This window comes from Rhincodon typus, chromosome 25, assembly GCF_021869965.1.
Source record: "Rhincodon typus isolate 14 chromosome 25, sRhiTyp1.1, whole genome shotgun sequence".
Lineage (NCBI taxonomy): Eukaryota > Metazoa > Chordata > Chondrichthyes > Orectolobiformes > Rhincodontidae > Rhincodon > Rhincodon typus.
Genome location: NC_063356.1, coordinates 17,126,148 through 17,148,047, shown reverse-complemented (window position 1 = coordinate 17,148,047; position 21,900 = coordinate 17,126,148). Strand labels below are relative to the sequence as shown.

At 40.1% G+C, this 21,900-nt stretch overlaps 2 protein-coding genes across 2 annotated transcripts in view; both read right to left on the bottom strand.

The window, feature by feature from the left end:
- Positions 1 to 7,016, bottom strand: part of LOC109937296 (sushi, von Willebrand factor type A, EGF and pentraxin domain-containing protein 1-like) — an 86,409-nt gene extending 79,393 nt beyond the window's left edge. Inside the window, exons 1-7 of the mRNA XM_048611959.1 lie at positions 6,950 to 7,016; positions 5,495 to 5,591; positions 4,827 to 4,900; positions 3,675 to 3,771; positions 3,004 to 3,077; positions 2,125 to 2,221; positions 1,272 to 1,345 (exon numbers count right to left, since the gene is read on the bottom strand). Of these exons, the coding sequence (XP_048467916.1) occupies positions 1,272 to 1,345; positions 2,125 to 2,221; positions 3,004 to 3,077; positions 3,675 to 3,771; positions 4,827 to 4,900; positions 5,495 to 5,591; positions 6,950 to 7,016 (580 nt within the window). The remainder of the gene's footprint in view (positions 1 to 1,271; positions 1,346 to 2,124; positions 2,222 to 3,003; positions 3,078 to 3,674; positions 3,772 to 4,826; positions 4,901 to 5,494; positions 5,592 to 6,949) is intronic.
- A 2,627-nt stretch (positions 7,017 to 9,643) lies between these two features.
- Positions 9,644 to 21,900, bottom strand: part of LOC109925389 (CUB and sushi domain-containing protein 1-like) — a 29,236-nt gene continuing 16,979 nt past the window's right edge. Inside the window, exons 12-21 of the mRNA XM_048611829.1 lie at positions 21,410 to 21,506; positions 20,939 to 21,012; positions 19,511 to 19,607; positions 18,867 to 18,940; positions 18,092 to 18,188; positions 17,417 to 17,490; positions 16,840 to 16,936; positions 16,167 to 16,240; positions 13,163 to 13,259; positions 9,644 to 9,701 (exon numbers count right to left, since the gene is read on the bottom strand). Coding sequence (XP_048467786.1) covers positions 9,644 to 9,701; positions 13,163 to 13,259; positions 16,167 to 16,240; positions 16,840 to 16,936; positions 17,417 to 17,490; positions 18,092 to 18,188; positions 18,867 to 18,940; positions 19,511 to 19,607; positions 20,939 to 21,012; positions 21,410 to 21,506 — 839 coding nt within the window. The remainder of the gene's footprint in view (positions 9,702 to 13,162; positions 13,260 to 16,166; positions 16,241 to 16,839; positions 16,937 to 17,416; positions 17,491 to 18,091; positions 18,189 to 18,866; positions 18,941 to 19,510; positions 19,608 to 20,938; positions 21,013 to 21,409; positions 21,507 to 21,900) is intronic.

Below are 21,900 nucleotides of genomic sequence, written 5' to 3'. Positions count from 1 at the left end.
TGCTGCTTGGCCTGCTGTGTTCATCCAGCCCTGCACCTTGTTGTCTCTTAAACTGAAAACTGTTGTTAATCTGTAGTTGCTGCTCTTACCTTTACATACTTATCTGAACAAGAATATGATATCTGCCATTCAGTAGTCACAGAGTCATGCATTATGGAAACAGACACTTTGGTCCAACCAGTCCACATCGAACACAATCCCAAACCAAACTAGCCTCACCTTCCCGATCCTGGCCCACATCCTTCCAAGCCCCTCACACTCATGTACACATCCAAGTGTCCTCCAAACTTTGCAACTGCGCCTGCATCCACCATCTCCTCAGGAAGTCCACTCCACAAGTGCCAACGGCCCTGCTAAAAATTTGTCTCTCATGTCCTCCACAAATCTCTCTCCTCTCGTTCTAAAAATATTACTGTAGTTCCAAAATCCCCCATCCCAGGGAAAAGATACCTGTCATTAATGCAATCCATACTCCTTATGACTCTACAAGCCTCGACAAGGTCATCCCTCAAGACCCCATACTCCAGTGAAAAAAAGAGATAGACCATCCAGCGTCCCTCTACAACTCATACCCTCCACACCTGGCAACATCCCAGTAAAACTCCTCTGAACCCTCCCCAGCCCAACAACATCCTTCCTATGACAGGCAACCAGACTGGACATAACAGTCCAGAAGAGGCCCCACCAACATCCCGCCAAATCTATAAATGACCTCCCAGCCCCCACAGTCAAAGGAGTGAGCAATGAAGGCATGCATCCTCTGGCACCACATCCGTGTCTACAGCAGTAGAAAACATTATGGTCTGTGCCTTGGCAATGTCCACTCTCACTTCACTCAGTATTTTTCAAACTCTTGTACTTCATTGTCTGTAACACTCCCACTACAATTTGCTTCCTAAAGCTATTAAAAGCAACATGCCATGCCCCACATTATACGTTACACAAAAAGACCAATGCGCAAGTGGCGGGCTTTTTACCCAGCATTCCCGGCAGTGGTGAAAGTCCCCTATCCAGGTCATAGGAGAGTGGGGCAGGCACAGTACAACACATCTCGAGCATATGCAGTGATGTTTTTTTCCCCCTCATCTGCAGGCGGTGAGGATGCGGGACTGAGGAGGGAGTGGCGGGGCCTTGGGTGCACCAGGAATGTTTCTAAACACTTATTGAAGACTATAAACCCCGGTTAACAACACGCAGGTCCCGTTTTTGCATTACCGGGACCTTTATCCGGGACAGGTTCTCGTGAGTTGCTGCCAAAACAGTTAACTTACGTTCACAGAATGGGACGTCATCATCCCACCCTTCAGCTGTACATTGTCGATAAGATCTACCCACCAACTTGAATCTAGAAAATGAGAAACAAACCATTTGTAATTAGGAACCTGAAAGTTACTTCCACAATATTAGTGCTCTGACCAGGTTAGAATTCCAAAGAATCAAAGAGTAATAAATCCATCAAAATAGGAATAAACTTCATTTAAGATAAAAGATGGCGCAAAGTCTGCAGATTCATGAAGGAATTCAATACAGTTGTGTTGATGATAAAATGTTATGTTCTGACCATATATATTGATGTATCTATCTCTCTTCACAGCTGATTTACAAACCTTCAAAATCTTCTACAACTTCTTTCATTTCAATTCACCAGCAGTCATAAATGTCCAGTGTGGATCTCAGATAATGGATCCGGGATCATTAATATATTCAACATTTCCATCTTTATATTCATACATCAACCTCAGCAACAACAACATAGTAACATCGTAAGTGTGCAGGATTCATCAGTTCAATGTTAAACTAGAATAGTCACTCAGGGCTTTCAAATCAACCTGTTGGACTATAACCTGGTCTCATGTGACTTCTGACTTAATATATTCAGCATTTCCAGCTTTGGATTAATACAGCAATGCAGCAACAACAGTGAAACATCATAAGTGTGTAAATTTCTTTGAGGTTAATCTGTTCAATACTATATTAGAGTAGTCAATCAGAGCTCTCATCCAGAGCCATCATCAGAAGTAGCATGCATGAGAAATGGCTGTCTGAAGTTGTCTTAATCACAGCATTAAAATAACACTGTCCATCATCAAAATCTGTTCAGTGATTTATTTACTGAATACTCACCCAAAGTCACAATAAAAAATAACTTTATTTGCAACTGTCTCATTTAGAAACTCATAATGCCCGTTCAGAATCTCTCCAGGGTCACCACAGGTTATTGCTGCACAGAAAAAAAAATGAGGAGATATAAATGTCACAAAACCTAAAAGACTCCAGCAGCTTCTTTAATATTTTATGCAACATCAAGATGAATACAATAAATGGGGCGGCACAGTGGCTCAGTGGTTAGCACTGCTACCTCATGGTGCTAGGGACTCCAGGTTCAATTGAACTCCAGGTTCAATGGAGTTTGCACATTCTCCCTGTGTTTGTGTGGGTTTCCTCTGGGTGCTCTGGTTTCCTTCCACAGCCCAAAAATGTGCAAGCTGGGTAGATTGCCCATAGTGTTCAAGGATGTGTAGATTAGGTGGGTTAAGAAAGTTCTCTGAGGGGTGGTGTGGACTTGTTGGGCCGAAGGGCCTGTTTCCATACTGTAGGGATTCTATGAAACTGCCTGCATCATTAAGAATTCAGTTTTCATTATTCTAGCAACACAAAGGCAAGACTCTCTCTTAATCTGCTATACCTCACAAGAACGGGGCATTGTCCATCTACAGAAGAACTATATATCGACATGCATCAGTCTCCATCTGCAATCCTAAATCAAAATGCTAACAAACCACCCACTGAAGTCACAGGCTGGCAGTGTTCCACTGTCAGCCACAACACCAGCTGTGGTAGCTCCTGATGCTGTTGATCCTCCAAGGCTCAGTCCAGGGATCGCTGCTGGATCCAAAACTTGGCTGTATGCCTTTAGTGTACAATAATTAATTGGAAGTGTCTCAATCATTTTGCATGGACATGCAGATAAGTTACTTTACAGAAAAGGGAACAATAACTCACGTTCACATGATGGAACCTCGCCATCCCAACCCTCAGCTGTACATTGTCGATATTCTCTGCCAATAATTTTGTAACTACAACAGAAATAGAGCAACCTATTATTAGATAGGATGGTTCACTGAAAAAGGGTGCCAGTGCACTGACATGGTAAAAAGAATCTAAGTTTCAGGGTAAAACTTTATTAAACAAGCTATTTATAAAAATAATATAAAACTGCAGAACATTCAAAATGAATGAAATGCTGTTACAGTGTAGCTGAAACTAAAATTGCTCATTGGTCACAATACCAAGTACAAGGCACAGGAGAAACATTGGAGAATAAAACTCACTTTTGCACTGACATCTGATATGATTTAAAAATTTTGAAGATCCAGCAAACATACACACCACTTTTGATTTCAGATTACAAACTTTTGACAAATGAGCTGTTGCATCCTTGCATTAATATTCGTATTACACAACCACTGTCCCATGCCTTGATCAGTACAGTGGATTTTTTTTAAAGTTGTTGGTTGAATACCACAATGAAAGCCTCCCTCATTGTTAATAAGAAAAGATTTCATCACAAAAATAATGAAGGTATGATCATTTTAAATCATCCAAATCACAATATTAAAGTAATGTAGTGAATAATTAAAAATTATTCCATCATTTATATTCTAAATACTCACCCAATATCACAATAAAAGGTAACATTACTACCAACTGTCCAATTTGGTGCTTTATAATATCCGTGCAGAATTGTACCAGGGTTACCACAGTTTATTGCTATAAAGGAAACAACATGTGAAAAGGTAGAACCCAATTTGTCATTGCCATTGACAGATATATATCATGAAGATATAATAGTACAGAATTGCAGAGAAATACAAGTTTCTGTAAATTTGGACTGCATTTTTCTAAATTACGGCATTTCAATTGCAAGATTTTCTCTGAATTCCAATACTTCATTGAATCTGGTCTCTGTTTGAACATCAAGAATCGTGACAAGAAATCCAAAAACAACATGGCCAGATTTAGGCCTTAGACCAGGGTTCTAAACATCAATGGATGAACCAGTGGGAACCCCACGTCAACTCTATATGTTGAAAGTACAATTTTATTTAAGGTCCCTCAGGCGCTTAGCTGGCCAACAGGGGTATTTCATGTTATCAAAGCCAGAGGTGGTTCTCCATTGCTGGCTACACTACCAGCACCTTATGAAAGTATGAATGGTGACTGCTGATTTTGTTGCTCCAAGTCCAAGGAAAGACATCTCTGTAGCATTGCTGCAGGGGAGGTATTAGCCTAGTAGTATTATCGCTAGACTATTAATCCAGAGACCCAGATAAAATTCTGGGGAGTTGGGTTCGAATCCCGCCACGGCAGATGATGGAATTTGAATTCAAGAAAATATCTGGAATTAAGAATCTAATGATGACCATGAATCCATTGTCGATTGTTGGAATAACCCATCTGGTTCACTAATGTCCTTTAGGTAAGGAAACTGCCATCCTTACTTGGTCTGCCCTACATGTGACTCCAGACCCACAGCAATGTTGCTGATTCTCAACTGCCCTCAGGGCAATTAGGGATGGGCAATAAATGCTGCCTAGCCAGTGACAACCTCATCCTGTTAATGAATAAAGGAAAAAAAAACACAGGAGATAGGGCCAGGTCAGCAGTCATTGGAATTGCAAGAAGTTCAAGAGACAGGACAGCAAAATGCCTGAGTGAAGGAAACTTGGATGTCAACCAACATTACAGGATAATTCATTGACAGCAGCTCAATCAATTGGTACAGACAAGAATGCCACTTTACAAAACAGGGAAATCTAACTTACGTTCACAGGATGGAACATCCCCAAGCCATCCCTCAGCTGTACATTGTCGATAATCTCTGCCCACCATCTTGTATCTAGGGAAAAAGAGAACAGAATTCATCCATTTGTATTAATGAACTGCATGTTAATTTGGGAAGTTGTACAATTTGCAGATCAGATAAGAAATTAAGGTCCAGAGACCAACCTTGTATTCACTTATCAACAAGCATTAGACAGTAAATGGCAATGTGAGAATAGCTGACCAGAAAAATGAATTTTTAATCAAATAGTATTGTTCTGTAAATAAAAGCATTGTTGATCAGACTTCGTATAAAATACAAATTACAAGAGGAACAGATGTGCCAGCTCACCATGGAACTAATGACAGTTGATGAACACAGCCGACAAAATTATCCAGTGTTGATCACAGTGTATGGTTCTGGGCATCACCAACACATTTAATTTATCTATCTGTCTATACATATTCCAAACCTATGCAGTAACATCCCTGAACTTGATGTGCATAAAGACATTTTTTTAAATCAAATTGCCTGCTCAGCATTGAATTGCAAGCCTGACTTATACTGACATGGAAAATGCTTATCAGACATGCAAATGAAAAATAATATGATCACAAATAATTGTGTGATTATAGATTATGATAGTAACCTTTCAGCAAAATGACTCACCCAACGTCACAATAAAAGGTCACTTTATTTCCAACTGTGTCATTTGAGGCTGTATAATATCCATTCAGAATTTTGCCAGGGTTACCACAGTTTATTGCTACATAGCAATTGAAAGAAGGAAAAGATAGAAATATCACAAACTTCAACATCTTCAACAGTTCTGTCATTGCAATTACATTTATAACATGTCATATCCTATGCAATGTCACAATTTCTTAATGTAGCAAATTACGTGAACTTTGGAATCCAATTTCCATAATTTTTCAAAATGGTTACTAGAATGCAATAATTTACTCTATAGGAGTCAGAACTTGCCCAGTATCAAGATGATAATTGTGCAATTGCTGGGCAAGAAATGTCATTCTTATACCAGACTCCTGAAGCAACTACTCTACTTGGAAATCATCCATGACAGGACCCTCTCAAATGGACAACAATTAAGTTTTAAGATTGTCCTCAAAGCATCTCTGAAGAGATCAACATTACCTGTCAACTTGGGATTCCCTGGCTTGTGATTCAACAAATGGAGAAGATACATTCCGGTAAATATTGAACATAGAAAGTTTGTCAGGAACATACAGAAGTAATGTTGAGGCCTTTGTGGAAGTACACAATTGCACCAATAACTCGGCTACCCGACCATCCAAATGCCACCTGCTCTAAACTTGGCAGAGTTTGCAAATTACACATTGGACTTAATAGCAATCTCAGAACCCACTGAAACAGAATGTAAGCAAGTCACACCTGATCCTCAGTGACTAACTAAGAGGGAAATGAGAGTACACCAATGTGGCCGAGCGACATAAGGTGTCTTTGCCATCTCAAATACCACGTACTTTTGCTTCCATAGCATTCTTTGCTCCACCTCAGCACCAACACCACAAAAGTCTGTTTGTGTTCTTGCCAATTCCTCTAAAATTATTACTTTCACTCAGGCGTAATCAACATGTGCTGCACTAACACAACTAATTCCATAAGATGCACATACTGGTCTTATTGGAGCATGAGATCAAATTGGAAAAAGAAAAATAAGGGAGTATATATTTTATTTAATTATATACTACTAATATTGTCTGCAGTTTTCCTTAACATGTCATTTTCATCCTGAATTTCCAGTTATATACTTCTGAGTTACTCTAAAGTCATCCTAAAAAAAGAACAAACCCACATCAAAATCCTGCTCAATGCTTCAATACTAACATTTGCATGAGGGCAGATAATTAAATTCTGTTATAAAAAAAACTGATTTGATGAATGGTTATGTCTCAAATCATGCTTTAGTTTTCTTTAACATTCATGTTTTCTCTATTCCAGATAGAACTCCAAGATGGACAAATATTGCAAGGAAGAAAACATGGAATTGAATCAAAACTCCAATACTGTACTGAGTGTGTCTCAGTCATTTGACAGAGCAGATCAGTTTCCCACCTAAATAAAAAATGAAACAGAACTTACGTTCACAAGATGGAACTTCACCATCCCAACCGTCGGGTGTACATTTCCGATAACGGTTTCCAAGCATTGTATATCTAGAATTTTAAAAAATCACCTGTTATCAGACATCGTCAGGATAATTGGCAAAATATTACAGTGTACTGACCAGGCATGAATTATAAGGTCCAAAGAAGAAAAGACTTAAAATCCAAAAATATCAAGCAATCGGTAAAATCAAGCATTTTACCAAATTACACTCTGGTGTCAAATGTTTGCCAAGTCACTTCACATTTTAAATTCCCTTCCAAAACTAAGTCAGTCAAACAATGAAAGAATCAGGCTTACTGCGATAACATGAAGACAAGTACAAGAGATGGACAGACATCTGAAGTATCTTCATGACAACATTGAAATTATATGGTTCATCAACATACTGAATACTGAATACTCACCCAATATCACAATAAAAAGTAACTTTGTTTCCAACTGTCTTATTTGGTGCACTATAATATCCATTCAATATCTCGCCAGGGTTACCACAGGTTATTGCTGCACACAAAATAAAATGAGAACAGATAGAAATGTAACAAACTTCTAACAGCTTCTTTCATTTCAGTTCACAGATACTAAGCATGAAGGTGAATAACTACAACAAAACCTGCCCACTATGCCAAGTTACTCTAACTGAGTACAACTGTTTTCAAAATAATAACACAACTGGAGGACTTCCGCTCAGTTCACACTCCCACAGAACAACAGGTCCATTTGCTTCAATAGATCTAGTATTGACCAGCATCAATCTTAACTTACTAACTAAATGCTGACAGACAAGCAGACATGGAGGAGCTGAGGTATTCATGTATCTGAGCCGTAGTCACTAAAAAATTATGTAAAGTTACAAAATATATTCAAAACTTTTCATTCAACAGTTTTCATCATTGCAAGGGCATGGGATCACATTAACAGGAAATATCTTCTAAGATTCTGATCCATCTCAATGATCATTTATTTCCACTTTGACAGAATTACCTGTCTTCCCTCAATGGTACCACCACCAAATCCATTTTTTAACTTTTGTTGCCTCAATAAAGCCCATTATTTTCACTCAAATATCAATTAATGCAACTTTCCATTTGATAACAATAAAGCAATTAATTCAGTGGGGTAAAGTCTAATAGGATCTTTGAACAAGAATGGAAGAAAAAGAAAACAGAGTAGAAAAATTGATTACACTTTGCCTTTGGCTTCCACTTGCTTCCCCTGAGTTCCCCAAGGTCCAAATGACTACTGCCTGCCAACTTAAGCTCCACTAACATTAGCAGCTTCTAACTTCTCATTGCACACTATGACTCTACTCCTTGCTCCAACACTATCTGCGGACCTAGGGCTAGGGCAGAAGAGTAATGACTTCAGAAGGGGCAGGCTTTATTTGACAAATGGTCATTTCTCATTTCACACACCATGTACTTTAATCTGTAATGTTAAATAAAGCTTTGATTTGATGTTCTCTCCCATTCCAAGACATCAGAATTCCATGCGACAGGATACCAAACACCTGAATGGAAGAAAGTTTTGATGCCAACCAATACTACACAACAATTTATTGGAAGCATATTAATCAATTTGAACTGACCACTAAATTAGTTGCTTTGCAAAACAAGGAAACATAACTTACATTCACAGGATGGGAAATTACCATCCCAACCTTCAGCTGTACATTGCCGATAATCTCTACCCACTATCTTGAATCTAGAAAAAGAGAAGTGAACCACTTGTATCAATAAGCTGGAGGGCACTTGGGCGATATTCGTCCACTGACTAGATTAAAAGGTCCAAAGGCAAATAAATCTATTTAAATAGCAATAAACTTCAAAACATCTTAAAAATGGCAGTGGCTCAGTGGTTAGCACTGCTGCCTCACAGCACCAGGGATCCGGGTTCAATTCCACCTTTGGGCGACAGTCTGTGGGGAGTTTGCACATTCTCCCTGTGTCTGCGTGAGTTTCCTCCGGGTGCTCCGGTTTCCTCCCACAATCTAAAGATGTGCAGGCTAGGTGGATTGGTCATGCTAAAATGCCCCTAGTGTTCCGGGATGTGTAGATTAGGTGGGTTATAGGGGTATAGGTTTGGGTGGGATGCTCTGAGGGTTGGTGTGCACTTGTTGGGCCGAAGGGCCTGTTTCCACACTGTTGGGATTCTATGAAAAAATGGGACTAGGTCCGCAGATTAATGAAAGAATAAAATACAATTATCTTTTAAAATAAGAAGGGCTGATCAGACTCCATATAAATTACAGTGTACAATAGAAATATTGATGCATCGTGCTAACTTTAGAGTTGATTTACTAATTCAAACAGTTGAGAAACCAGTAGACTCAAACATCTGTTGTTGATCTCAGATTATGGGTCTAGGAACCATTAATACATTCAGCATTTCCAACTGTGCATTATTATTCCAATATAAGCTCTAATGTCACTGACTTTAATCAGTATAGCGTTTATTTTAAAAATTCTCAGTTCAACACTAAATTGGAATATTCAATCACAGCTCACATGCAAAGCCATTGTCAGAAATATCATGCAAAAGTGATGTCAGTCTGAATTTCTTGTAATCATAGCATTAAAATATCAGACTTTCACCAAAATTGTTTCAATAATTTATTGACTGAATACTCACCCAAAGTCACATTGAAAAAACAGTTTATTTCCAACTGTCTCATTTGGTGTCGTATAATATCCATTCAGAATCTCCCCAGGGTTTCCACAGGTTATTGCTGCACAGAAAATACAATTAGATAAGCTAGAAACAAAATTCTGAACTTTACATTAGCAATTTCCACTGAAATATTTAACACAAATGTGAATAGCACAGTGAAATTGACAACAATATCAGGTTATCCCAAATTTGGAATTCAGTTTTCAGAGATACGGCAATACAAAATCAAGACAATTTTCTTGATCTATACAACTTCAGAATAAGAAGTTGCTGCCTGTTTGCAACAGCACTATGAATGAACCTGCACCAATCTACAGCAGCAATTCAACATCATACATGATTGGTATCCATCTTCACAAGCCACTGCTAAGCAGCATTACATTGCTGGCAGTATGTTTATGACTCGTGGCTGCTGCCATTTATGCTCCAGGACACAGAAAAGGATCTCCACTGAATCCCAGGACATCAGTGATATGAATGGGGGTTGGGACAGTGAGGAGTAAAGTCAGTCACTAGAGAACTGTGTGCAGCAAGTCACAAGGAAGGGCATTAAAATGGCTTTCAACACTGTCCCCCTTCCTTACAGTGGGTCCTATGATTGGGCACTGAGTGACAGACAATGACAGAACACCATGACAAGGCTGCAGTATTTTATGAGCTGCCTCAGGAGTCATGGGAGAGCCACACGTGTCCCAATCAATTGATGAGGCATAACTAATCTCTAATGGGAAACAAAGAAACATAAATTGCTGGAAAATCTCAACTTGTCTGGCAGTATTTATGAAGAGAAATCAGTCAATGCTTCAGGTCCAGTAACTCTTCTTCAGACCAGGAATGGGACCAGGGATAATTGCTCTCAAGTGGTTCAACGGCCATCTGATGGACTTTTGCTTTGAAACCCACCATCCACAGCAGACCCCACTCTTCGGGTCAGATGAATGAAATCCTCCAATCCCATCATTGAGAATCCCTGGGACTGGGAATCCAGACAAAGCCAACAGCAATCCACCACAGCAATCCTCAAATCAGGCTGACACCAGACAAAGGAGTAACAAGCATAATTCCACACATTGCATCATTTGCTGATAGTTTAATTTCCATGGGCCCAAATTGCTAAATCCAAGCTGCAACTAAAATGAGTACCTCCCAAACATTCCATCATCTACCGAAACTGAGTCCTTTGCTCCAAACTAACATGACGCTGAGGTAGAAAAATATATTCTTCTGGAAGGAGTAGGAATGATTTGATAACTGGTCATTTCTCATTACACCTGCCATTTCATTTCCATATGCAACGTGAGTCAAAAATCAAAACAAATCTTTTCTCCCATTCAAAGAGGGAATTGCAAGAGTGAGGATTTCAAATTAGCATAAGGCAGGAAATTTGGACATGAGCCATAATTACTCACTGTATGTGACTCAGTCATTTTTTCGGACATGCAACTCAATCACTTTACAAAATAGAGAAATATAACTCACGTTCACAGGATGGAACCTCACCATCCCAACCATCAGAGGTACACTGTCGATAATCTCTGCCAATAATTTTGTATCTGGAAAAGAATGGTAAACCACCTGTTATCGGACATGAAGATTAACTGAGAAAATGTGTCACTGGGCAGCAAGTGTAGGAGGTGAGTGGCTGATAAATGAAAAATCTACTCAACTGTCAATAAAGAAAAATGAATCGAATGTTGCACTAGGGTAGCAGAACAATGAAATAGGAATCAAATGCTCTTGCATTTCAGTTTTAAAGACACCCTATAAAAGTACAGTACATATTCAAAACATTGGCACATAAAATTCATAGTCATGCTGCCTTCAAATATAAGTTAAACGTATTGTAGGAACAGCACCAAGGCACTATAACCCACCTCTTCCTCTGCTACATCGATGACTGTATCGGCACTGCCTCGTGCTCCCACGAGGAGCTTGACCAGTTCATCAACTTTACCAACACCTTTCACTCCAATCTCAAATTCACCTGGACCATCTCCAAAACCTCCCTCTCCTTCCTGGACCTCTCTGTCTCCATATCTGGTGACAGCCTTGAAACTGACATCTATTTCAAACCCACCAACTCCCACAGTTACCTAGGCTACACCTCCCCTCACCCACCTTCCTGCAAGAGTGTGATCCCTTACTCCCAATTCCTCTGCCTCTGCCACGTCTGCTCCCAAAATGGGGCGTTCCACTCCCACTCATCCCAAATGTCCTCCTATTTCAAGGACCGCAACATCCCCCCTTCCGTGGTTGAAAATACTCTCGACCACATCTCGTGTTTCCCGCACCGCTGCCCTCACATCCCCTCCCCGCAACAAAACAAAGACAGAATCCCCCTTGTCCTCACATATCACCCCACCAACCTCCGTATCCAACGTATCATTCTCCGCCACCTACAATCCGACCCCACAATCAAAGATATATTTCCCTTCCCACCCCCATCTGACTGTTGTAGGCACAGCTCTCTCGGCGACCCGTTCAACCGCTCCTCACTCCCCACTAGCCCCACGACCCTTGGCACCTTTCCCAGCAACCATAGGGAGTGCTACCCTCCCCCATCACCTCCATTCAAGGCACCAAACAAACCTACATTAGACAGAGGTTCACCTGCACATCCGTCAACGTGATCTATTGCATCTGCTGCTTCTGATGTGGCCTCCTCTACATTAGTGAGACCAAGTGGAGTCTCGCAGACCATTTTGTAGACCACCTGTGTTCTGTTCGTGACAAACGACAACACCATCCGGTGGCAAAACATTTTAACTCCCCCTCCCACTCCCTGGGTGACAGGTCCATCCTGGGCCTCTTCCGGTGTCACAATGACACCACCCTTAAACTGGAGGAGTAGCACCTCATATTCTGCCTCAGGAGCCTACAGCCCAATGGCCTAAATGTGGATTTTACCAGTTTCAAAATCTCCTCATCCCATGACCAACCCTCCCTCTCATCCCCGCCTCCTTGACCTGACACAACCTGTCCATCTTCTCTCACACCTATCCGCCACTCCCACCTCACTGACCAATCCCGACCACTGCCTATATGCACTGACCCATCACCATCCCACCTACCTTCCCCAGCCCCAGCCCTCCTCTCTATTTATTTCTCCCTTCCCCCTCCCCATTTCTGAATAAGGGTCCCGATGTGAAACGTCAGCTTTCCTGCTCCTCTGATGCTGCCTAGCCCGTGTGTTCACCCAGCTCCACACTGTTATCACCAAGGGACGTCTGGTTTGTATCTCAGTATGTGGATCTTCCTACCAATAACACATTTAACAGTTTTATTTTTGCATTCATTTTCCTATTACAACACTAACATTCTCCACCTTGATCATTACCAATGGTTTTGTTTAACTTGTTCATTGACCACTAGAATGGAAGCCTCACTCAGAGATAATATGAAGAGTATCCATGACAAAAAGATTGAATGTGAGGTCATCCAACACTGTCTTAATCATTTCTTTATCATACTACAGCGTTTCACTAAAGTTTTTCAGTGAGTTATGAACTGAAGACTCACCCAATGTCACAATAAAAGGTAACATTACTTCCAACTGTCCATTTTGATGCTTTATAATATCCATTCAGAATTGAACCAGGGTTTTCACAGTTTATTGCTAAACAGAAAATAAAATGATAAGCAGCAAAAATTTCAGAAAAATCTAAATTCCCCATCAGACTTCTTCACTGTAATTAGCCCATCTCTAACCTGAAGATGAAATGTATTACTTACACAATTGCACAGATTATTATGTTATCTTAGTATCGAAATTCATTATCCAATTTTATGGTATTATAAATACAGGACCTTCTCTACACCCACGGTCCCTCATACCACCTGGTCACTAAATGGACCAAAACAATCCTCAACAGAAATTCAAGAACATAATGGACTGATTTCATTCTATCAACAGAACCATCAACATCTGTTGATGAACCACTTCCATGGAGAAGGCCCAATTTGATATGTGCCCCTTGGTCAACTTGGGCCTTCCATGTAACCAAAGTCTCAGGTGTGGAAAATGCCCTCCCCATGAGCTGCCAGACACAGAGTGGCAGTTCTCCATCGCCAGCAACTCTATCAGGAGCAATGTTCCAATGCCCAGCCTGAGGATCTATGCTGGCTTGCAGAGCACAGGTGTCTGGAGTAGGGAGGGGTCACTGGAGAAGGTTTGATAATAATGCCTACAAGCATGTCCACACTCTGTTTGAATCCATTAAATTCCAGTCAATGTCAGCTATCCATCTACTCACTAAATGTTTAGGATTAGCAGCCATGGGGGGCAAAAGATATTTAAGAGTCCATTTACAAAAATTTCTGAAAATTAGAAGACATTCCAGCTCTTCTCTACACAGAAAATAAAATGATAAGCAGCAAAAATTTCAGAAAAATCTAAATTCCCCATCAGACTTCTTCACTGTAATTAGCCCATCTCTAACATGAAGATGAAATGTATTACTTACACAATTGCACAGATTATTATGTTATCTTAGTATCGAAATTCATTATCCAATTTTATGGTATTATCATGGCAGTGGATGATGTATTGCATGAGGTTTATAAGTCTGAACACTGTGTGTGTGGCTATTCATTATCCTACTACCGCCATTTCATTGGTCAGTGTGAATGCCCACTTAACACAGCATCTCGACAGTGATCAACTCTCCCTCTCCAACATGCCCCCTTCAGGTGTGTCAGGTCCCAGGTAGGATTTTGGGCTCAGGCCTCTGGTGGATGTTTGTCTGGTCTGCTGAGGGGCATCAGGCCAGCGCTGATGCTTTTTGGGTATAGGGTACGGAGGCAGTCGCAGGTTGGTTTGGAGAAAGGTTTTTGGATTGAGGGCAGTGTTCTCACCAGCTGAGTTCAGGAGAGGTGAGGCTAGGCAATGGAAGCAAAGTGGGCAGTGTTGGCTCCAGGGTGCCACGTCCAACAAGGTCAGGCTGAGGTGGGGGTGCGGGTGAAAGTCGGGTCCATTCAGGGAGTGGCTGTCATGAATCCTGAGGGTGACAGCGTATTTTTGAAATCCCTCACCTTAGGGAAAAGACTCCTGCTATTCACCTTATCTGTACCCCTCGTGAATTTATAAACTTCTATAAGGTCACCTTTCAACTTACTGTGCTCAAAAGTAAAATGTCCCAGCCTATCCTTATAACTCAAACCCTGCATTCTCAGGCGGTATGGTCACTCAGTGGTTAGAGACCCAGGTTCAATTCCAATCTCAGGTGACTGTGTGGAGTTTGCACATTCTCCCTGTGGGTTTCCTCTGGGTGCCTCCCACAGTCCAAAGATGTGCATGTTAGGTGGATTGGCTATGCTAAATTGTCCAGTAACCCAAGGGTGGATTGGAACCTGAGTTCCTGGTACTCTGAGGCAGCAGTGCTAACCACTGAGCCACCATGCTGCCCATAGCATCACACAGAAACACACACTTTAGTCCATACCGAACACAATCCCAAACGAAACTAGTCCCACCCAACTGCTCCTGGCCTACATCCCTACAAGCCCATCCCACTCACGTACCAATCCAAGTGTCTTCCAAATGTTGGAACTCCACTCGCATCCACCACCTCCTCAGGAAGTCTACTCCAGAATGCAAACTACCCCTGTTCAAAACATTTTCCCCTCATATCCTGCCCAGATGTCTCTCCTCCCACCCTAAAAATATGCCCCCCCAGTTCAGAAATGCCCCACCTCATAGAAAAGGCACCCACCATTAACCACATCCATACCCCTCATGATTCTACAAACCCATACAAGGTCACCTTTCAACCTCCCACACTCTAGTAAAAAAAGTCCCAGTCCATTCAGCAACCCCCAAAACTCAAATGCCTCACACCCGGCAACATCCCGGAAAATCTTCTCTGACCCCTCCCAGCCCAACATCCTTCCTATAACAGAGCAACCAGAACTGGTCACAGCACTCCAGAAGAGGCCCCACCAACATCCCTCACAACCTCAACACGATCTCCCAACTCCCACACTCAAAAGGCTGAAGGCAAGCGTCCTCTGGCACCACCTCCGCATCTACAGAAGTCTGAAAAATTATGGTCAGTGCCAGGGCAATTTCCACTCTCACTTCCCTCAGTATCTGTCGAACTCTTGTACTTCACTGTCCTTCTCAAACTCCCACTACAATTTGTCCCCTAATCTTTTTGATAGCAACACGCCCTGCTCCACACTCCATGTTACACCAAAAGACCAATGTGCAAGTGGCGGACTCTTTACCCACCATCCCAGATGGTGGTGGAAGTCCCCTATCCAGATCACAGGAGAGCGGTGCGCAGTCACAGTACAATCCCAGTGCCTTCAGCATGCGCAGTGATTGTGCAGATGTTGAGGATTTGGGACCGAGGAGAGAGTGTCAGAGCCTTGGGCGAAGGTGGGGTGCGGGGAGGGAGCAGTGGATCAGAAACGTTTCTAAACACTTATTAAAGAACCTCGGTTAACAACCTGCAGGTCCCATTTTATCGCACTGGGACAAGGTTCTTGTGAGTTGCTGACAAAACAGTGAAACATAACTTACGTTCACAGGATGGGACATCACCATCCCAACCCTCAGCTGTACAATGTCGATAACCTCTACCCACTATCTTGTATCTAGAAAATGAGAAACAATCCATTTGTAATTAGGAATCTGAAAGTTACTTCCACAATATTAGTGCTCTGACCGGATTAGAATTCCAAAGGATCAAGGAGTAACAAGTCCATCAAAACAGGAATAAACTTCATCAAAGATAAAAGATAGTACTAGGTCCGCAGATTCATGAAGGAATTTAATATAGTTGTGTTGATAAAAATAAATGTGCTCTGACCGTATATAAATTATATTGATATATCTGTCTCTCTTCACAGCAGATTTACATTACAACGGTCAGCCCTTATGGTGGAACCAGCAGACACAAATGTCCAGTATTTATTTCAGATAATGGATCCAGGGATCATTAATATATTAAACATTTCCCTCTTTGCAATCCCAGCAACAACAAAACAGAAACTTCATTAGTGTGTAGATTTCTTTTAAGATTTGTCACCTCAAAGCTAAACTAGAAGTCAATTAGAGCTCTGATGCTGAGCCATCATCAGAAATGTTACACATGAGAGAAAGACATTCTGTCTGAAGTTGTCTTAATCACAGCATTATAAACATACTGCCCAACACTAAAATCTGTTCAGTAATTTATTTACTGAATACTCACCCAAAGTCACAATAAAAAATAACTTTATTTGCAACTGTCTCATTTAGAGCCTTATAATGCCCATTTGGAATCTCTCCAGGGTGACCACAGGTTATTGCTGCACAGAAAATACGTGATGGAATTGAAATGTTACAAAACACAAGATTTCAGCAGTTTCATTCATGTAATACACAACATGTAGATGAATTCAATGAAACTCCCCACATCATCAAGAATTCAGTTTTCATTATTCTATCAACACAAAGGCAAGAATTACTCTGCTACATCTCATAATATCAGGGCACTGTCCATCTACAGAAAAACTGTACATTGACTTGCATCAGTCTTCACATGCAGTCCTAAATGCTAGCAAACCACCCACCGAAGCCACAGGCTGGCAGTGTTCCATTGTCAGCCACATCACCAGGTGTGGTAGCTTCTGAGCTTGTTGATCCTCCAAGGCCCAGTCCAGGGATCTCTGCTGGATCCAAATCTTGGCTGTATGCCCATAATATACAATAATTAATTGGAAGTATCTCAATCATTTTGCATGGACATGCAGGTAAGTTACTTTACAGAAAAGGGAACAATAACTCACGTTCACACAATGGAACCTCGCCATCCCAACCCTCGGCTGTACATTGTCGATATTCTCTGCCGATAATTTTATATCTACAACAGAAACAGAGCCACCTGTTATCAGACGTGAGTATTCACTGAAAAAGTGTGCCAGTGCACTGACAACATAAAAAAATCTAAGTTTCATAGAGTAAAAATTTATTAAATTTATTGAACAAACTAACTATTTATAAATATAACATTACAGAACATTCAAATTGAATGAAATGCAGTTACAGTGCAGCCTGGGCTAAACATGCACAATGGTCACAATATAAAGTACAGGATACGGGAGAAACATTGGAGAATAAAGTTCACTTTTGCTTGGACATCTAATACGATTTAAAAATTTTGAAAATCCAGCAAACATGAACACCACTGTTGATCTCAGATTATGGATTTTGTTGAATGAACTGTTCCATTCTTGCATTAATAGTCCTATTGCACAACTACTGTACCATGCCTTGATCAATATAATGGATTATTAATTTTACATTGCCAGTTGAATACTAAAATGAAAGACTACCTGATTGTTAATACAAAGAGATTTCATCAGAAAAATGAAGAACATGTAATCATTTGAAATAATCTAAAACACAATATTAATGTAGTCAACAATTAAAAATATTCATTCATTTATATTCTGAATACTCACCCAATATCACAATAAAAGGTAACATTACTTCCAACAGTCCAATTTGATGCTTTATAATATCCATTCGGAAGTGAACCAGGGTTACCACAGTTTATTGCTATGAAGGAAACAAAATATGAAAAGGTGGAATTATTGCAAGAACCCAAAGCCCCTAACAATTATTCATTGTCATTCAAAGACATAGTACATGGACGTGGAGCATGACAAGTTTCTGTAAATTTGGAATTCATTTTTCTAAATTATGGCATTTGAAATGCAAGGTTTTCTCTAAATTTCAATACTTCACTGAAACTGGTTTCTGTACTGAGCATTATCAGTTGTGACAAGAGATCCAATAACAACATGGCCTGATTTAGTCCTAGGAATGAGGTCCTCAAAATTGGTGGATGAACCAGTGGGAACCTAAATAACATCCATATGTCGAAAGCCCAATTTGATTTAACAGCCCTCAGGCGGCCAGTGTGGGCCCTTCATGAAATCAAAGCCAGGGTGGCCGTCCATGGCTAGCTACCAGCACCTCATGGCAATATGAACGGTGACTGCTGATTTTATTGCTTCAAGTTCCAGGAAAGGCATCTCTGCTGTATCACAAACACAGGAGGCAGGGCCATGCTAGGGGTCACTAGAAATACAAGTATAAGAGAGAGGACTACAAAATGCTGGAGCTAAGAAAACTTGGATGTCTGCCAACTTTACAGGACAATTCATTGACAGCAGCTCAATCAATTGGTACAGACAAGAACATCACTTTACGAAAGAGGGGAATCTAACTTACGTTCACAGGATGGAACATCCCCAAGCCATCCCTCAGCTGTACATTGTCGATAATCTCTGCCCACCATCTTGTAACTAAGGGAAAAAGAAGAGAATTAATCCATCTGTATTAATGACTTGAATGTTAATTTAGAAAGTTATACAATTTGCAGACCAAGTAAGAAACCATGATCCAGAGAGAAACCATGTACTCATCTATCAACAGATGTTAGAGAGTTAACAGCAATGTGAGCTAAAAATGATGCTTATCAGACTTCATATAAAATACAATTTACAGGAGGAATATGATGTACCAGTGCACCATGGAATTAATTACAATGTAAGGTAAGCATTTTGAAGGACACAGCAGATAAAATCATCCAGTGTTGATCTCAATGAATGGGTTTAGACATCACCAATATATTTAACATATCTGTCTGTAGATATTTCTAACTCATGCAGTAACACCCCTGATCTTGATGTGCATAAAGACTTTTTAAAACAAATTGCCTGCTCAGCACTGAAACGGAAGCATGACTCATACTCGCATACACTTATCAGAAATGCAAATGAAAAACAAGATGATCTCAAATAATAACACAATTACAGTTTATGATAGCAACCTTTCAGCAAAATTAATCATCAATTCATGGAGCAAATACTCACCCAATGTCACAATAAAAGGTTACTTTATTTCCAACTGTGTCATTTGATGCCAAATAATATCCATTTAGAATTTCACCAGGGTTACCACAGTCTATTGCTACACAGAAATGGAAAAGATGAAATTGTAGAAATTTCACAAAACTCTAAAATCTTCAACAGTTCTGTCATTGTAATTACATATAGAACATGAAAGACACTATGCAATGTCACAATTGGTTAGAGTAACAAATTACTTGAACTTTGGAACCCAATTTCCATAATTTTTCAATATAGTTAATACAATGCAGTATTTTAGCCTATGGGAGTTAGAACTTGCCCAGGATCAAGTTGATAATCATACAAAAGCACGTCATTCTTGTATGAGACTCCTGAAGCAACTGCTCTCCTTCGGAATCATTCATGACAGGACTTGTTCAGGTGAAGTACAAACATGTTTTAAGATTGTCCTCAAAGTCCCTCTGAAGAGATGAATATAATACATCAACCCTTGCGAGTCCCTAGCTTGTCACTCAAAAACCGGAGAAGATTCATTTGGGTAAGCATTGAACATAGAAAGTCTCCGTCAGGGATACACAGAGGTGATGTTGAGACTTCTTGTGAAAGTACACAATGCCACCAACAACTCATTTACCTGATCATCCAAACACCACCTGCTCCAAATGTGGCAGAGTTTGCAAATTAATTGGATTGAATAGTAATCTCAGAACCCACCAAACCAGAATATAAGCAATCAAACTTCATCCTCAGGGACTAAGGGAGAAATGACAGAACTCTGAATTGAGAGAGTGAATTTAGTATCTTTGCCACCTCAAAGTTCATTTACTTTGGCTTCCATAGCATTCTGTTCTCCACTTCAGCACCAATACCACAGAAGTCCATCTGTGTTTTTGCCAACTCCTCTAAATTATTACTATCAGTCAGGCTTAAACAGCAATATGTGCTGCACTACCACAACTATTTTTAAGATTTAGTTACTGATTTCATTGCATCATGAGATGGAAATGGAAAAGGAAGATAACTGAGTATGAATCTGATTTGGTTATGCAACATTAATACTGTTTGCATTGTGCTTTACATCATTTTCACTTCCTGAATTCCCAATTATAAGCTTGTCACTTACTCTAAAGTCCTCCTAATGACCAACCCATGTCAAAATCCCACTCTATACTAACACCTGCATGAGGGCAGATGCTTAAATTCTGTAACAAAAAAAAACTGATTTGATGAATGACCATTTCTCAAATTACACTTTAGTTTTCTTTAACAATCATATTTCCTCTATTCCAGACAGAATTCCAAGATGGACAAATATTGTAAGGAAGAAAACGTGGAATCGAATCAAAGTTCCAACAACGTACTGAGAGTGGCTCTCTCATTTGACAGGGAACATCAGTTTGTCACTTCACTAAAGAAAGAAATAGAACTTACGTTCACAGGATGGAACTTCACCATCCCAACCCTCAAGTGTGCATTTCCGATAATCACGACCCAGCATTCTGTATCTAATAAAACAATCATCTGTTATCAAATATCTTCAGGATAATTGGAAAAATATTACAGTGTACTGACCAGGCATGGATTCCAAGGTCTCAAGACAGGCACGCTATTAAAATAGCAAGAGAGTGTTTTTTTAAAAAAAAATCAAGCCACCAGTCAGATGGGAAACATTTTACAAAATTACACTCTGGCATCAAATGTTTGCCAAGTCACTTCACATTTTAAATTCCTTTCTAAAACTAACATAATCAAACAATGAAAGAATCAGGTTTACCCTATGATAACAAAGACATAATCAGAAATGTGAATCAGAACAAGAGATGACAGTCATCTAAATTGTCTTCATCCCAACATTAAAATAATAGTCGATCAATAATTTATATATATACACTGAATACTCACCCAACGTCACAATAAAAAGTAACTTTGTTTCCAACTGTCTTATTTGGTGCATTATAATATCCATTCAATATCTCGCCAGGGTTACCACAGGTTATTGCTGCACACAGAATAAAATGAGAACAGATAGAAATGTAACAAACCTCCAAAATCTCCAACAGCTTCTTTCATTTCAGTTCACAGATACTAAGCATGAAGATGAATAACTACAACAAAACCTGCCCACCGTGCCAAGTTACTCTAATTTAGTACAACTGTTTTCAAAATTAGAACACAACTGGAGGACTTCTGCTGAGTCCACAATGTCTCAGAACAACAGGTCCCTTTGCTTCAATAGCTCTAGTATTGACTAGCATCTATCTTCACTTACTTACTAAATGGTGAAAAACAAGGAGACATGGAGCAGCTGAGGTATCCATGTGTCTGTAAACATAGGTCACTATTACAAAATATATTCAAAACTGATAATTCAATAGTCTCCATCATTTCAAGGT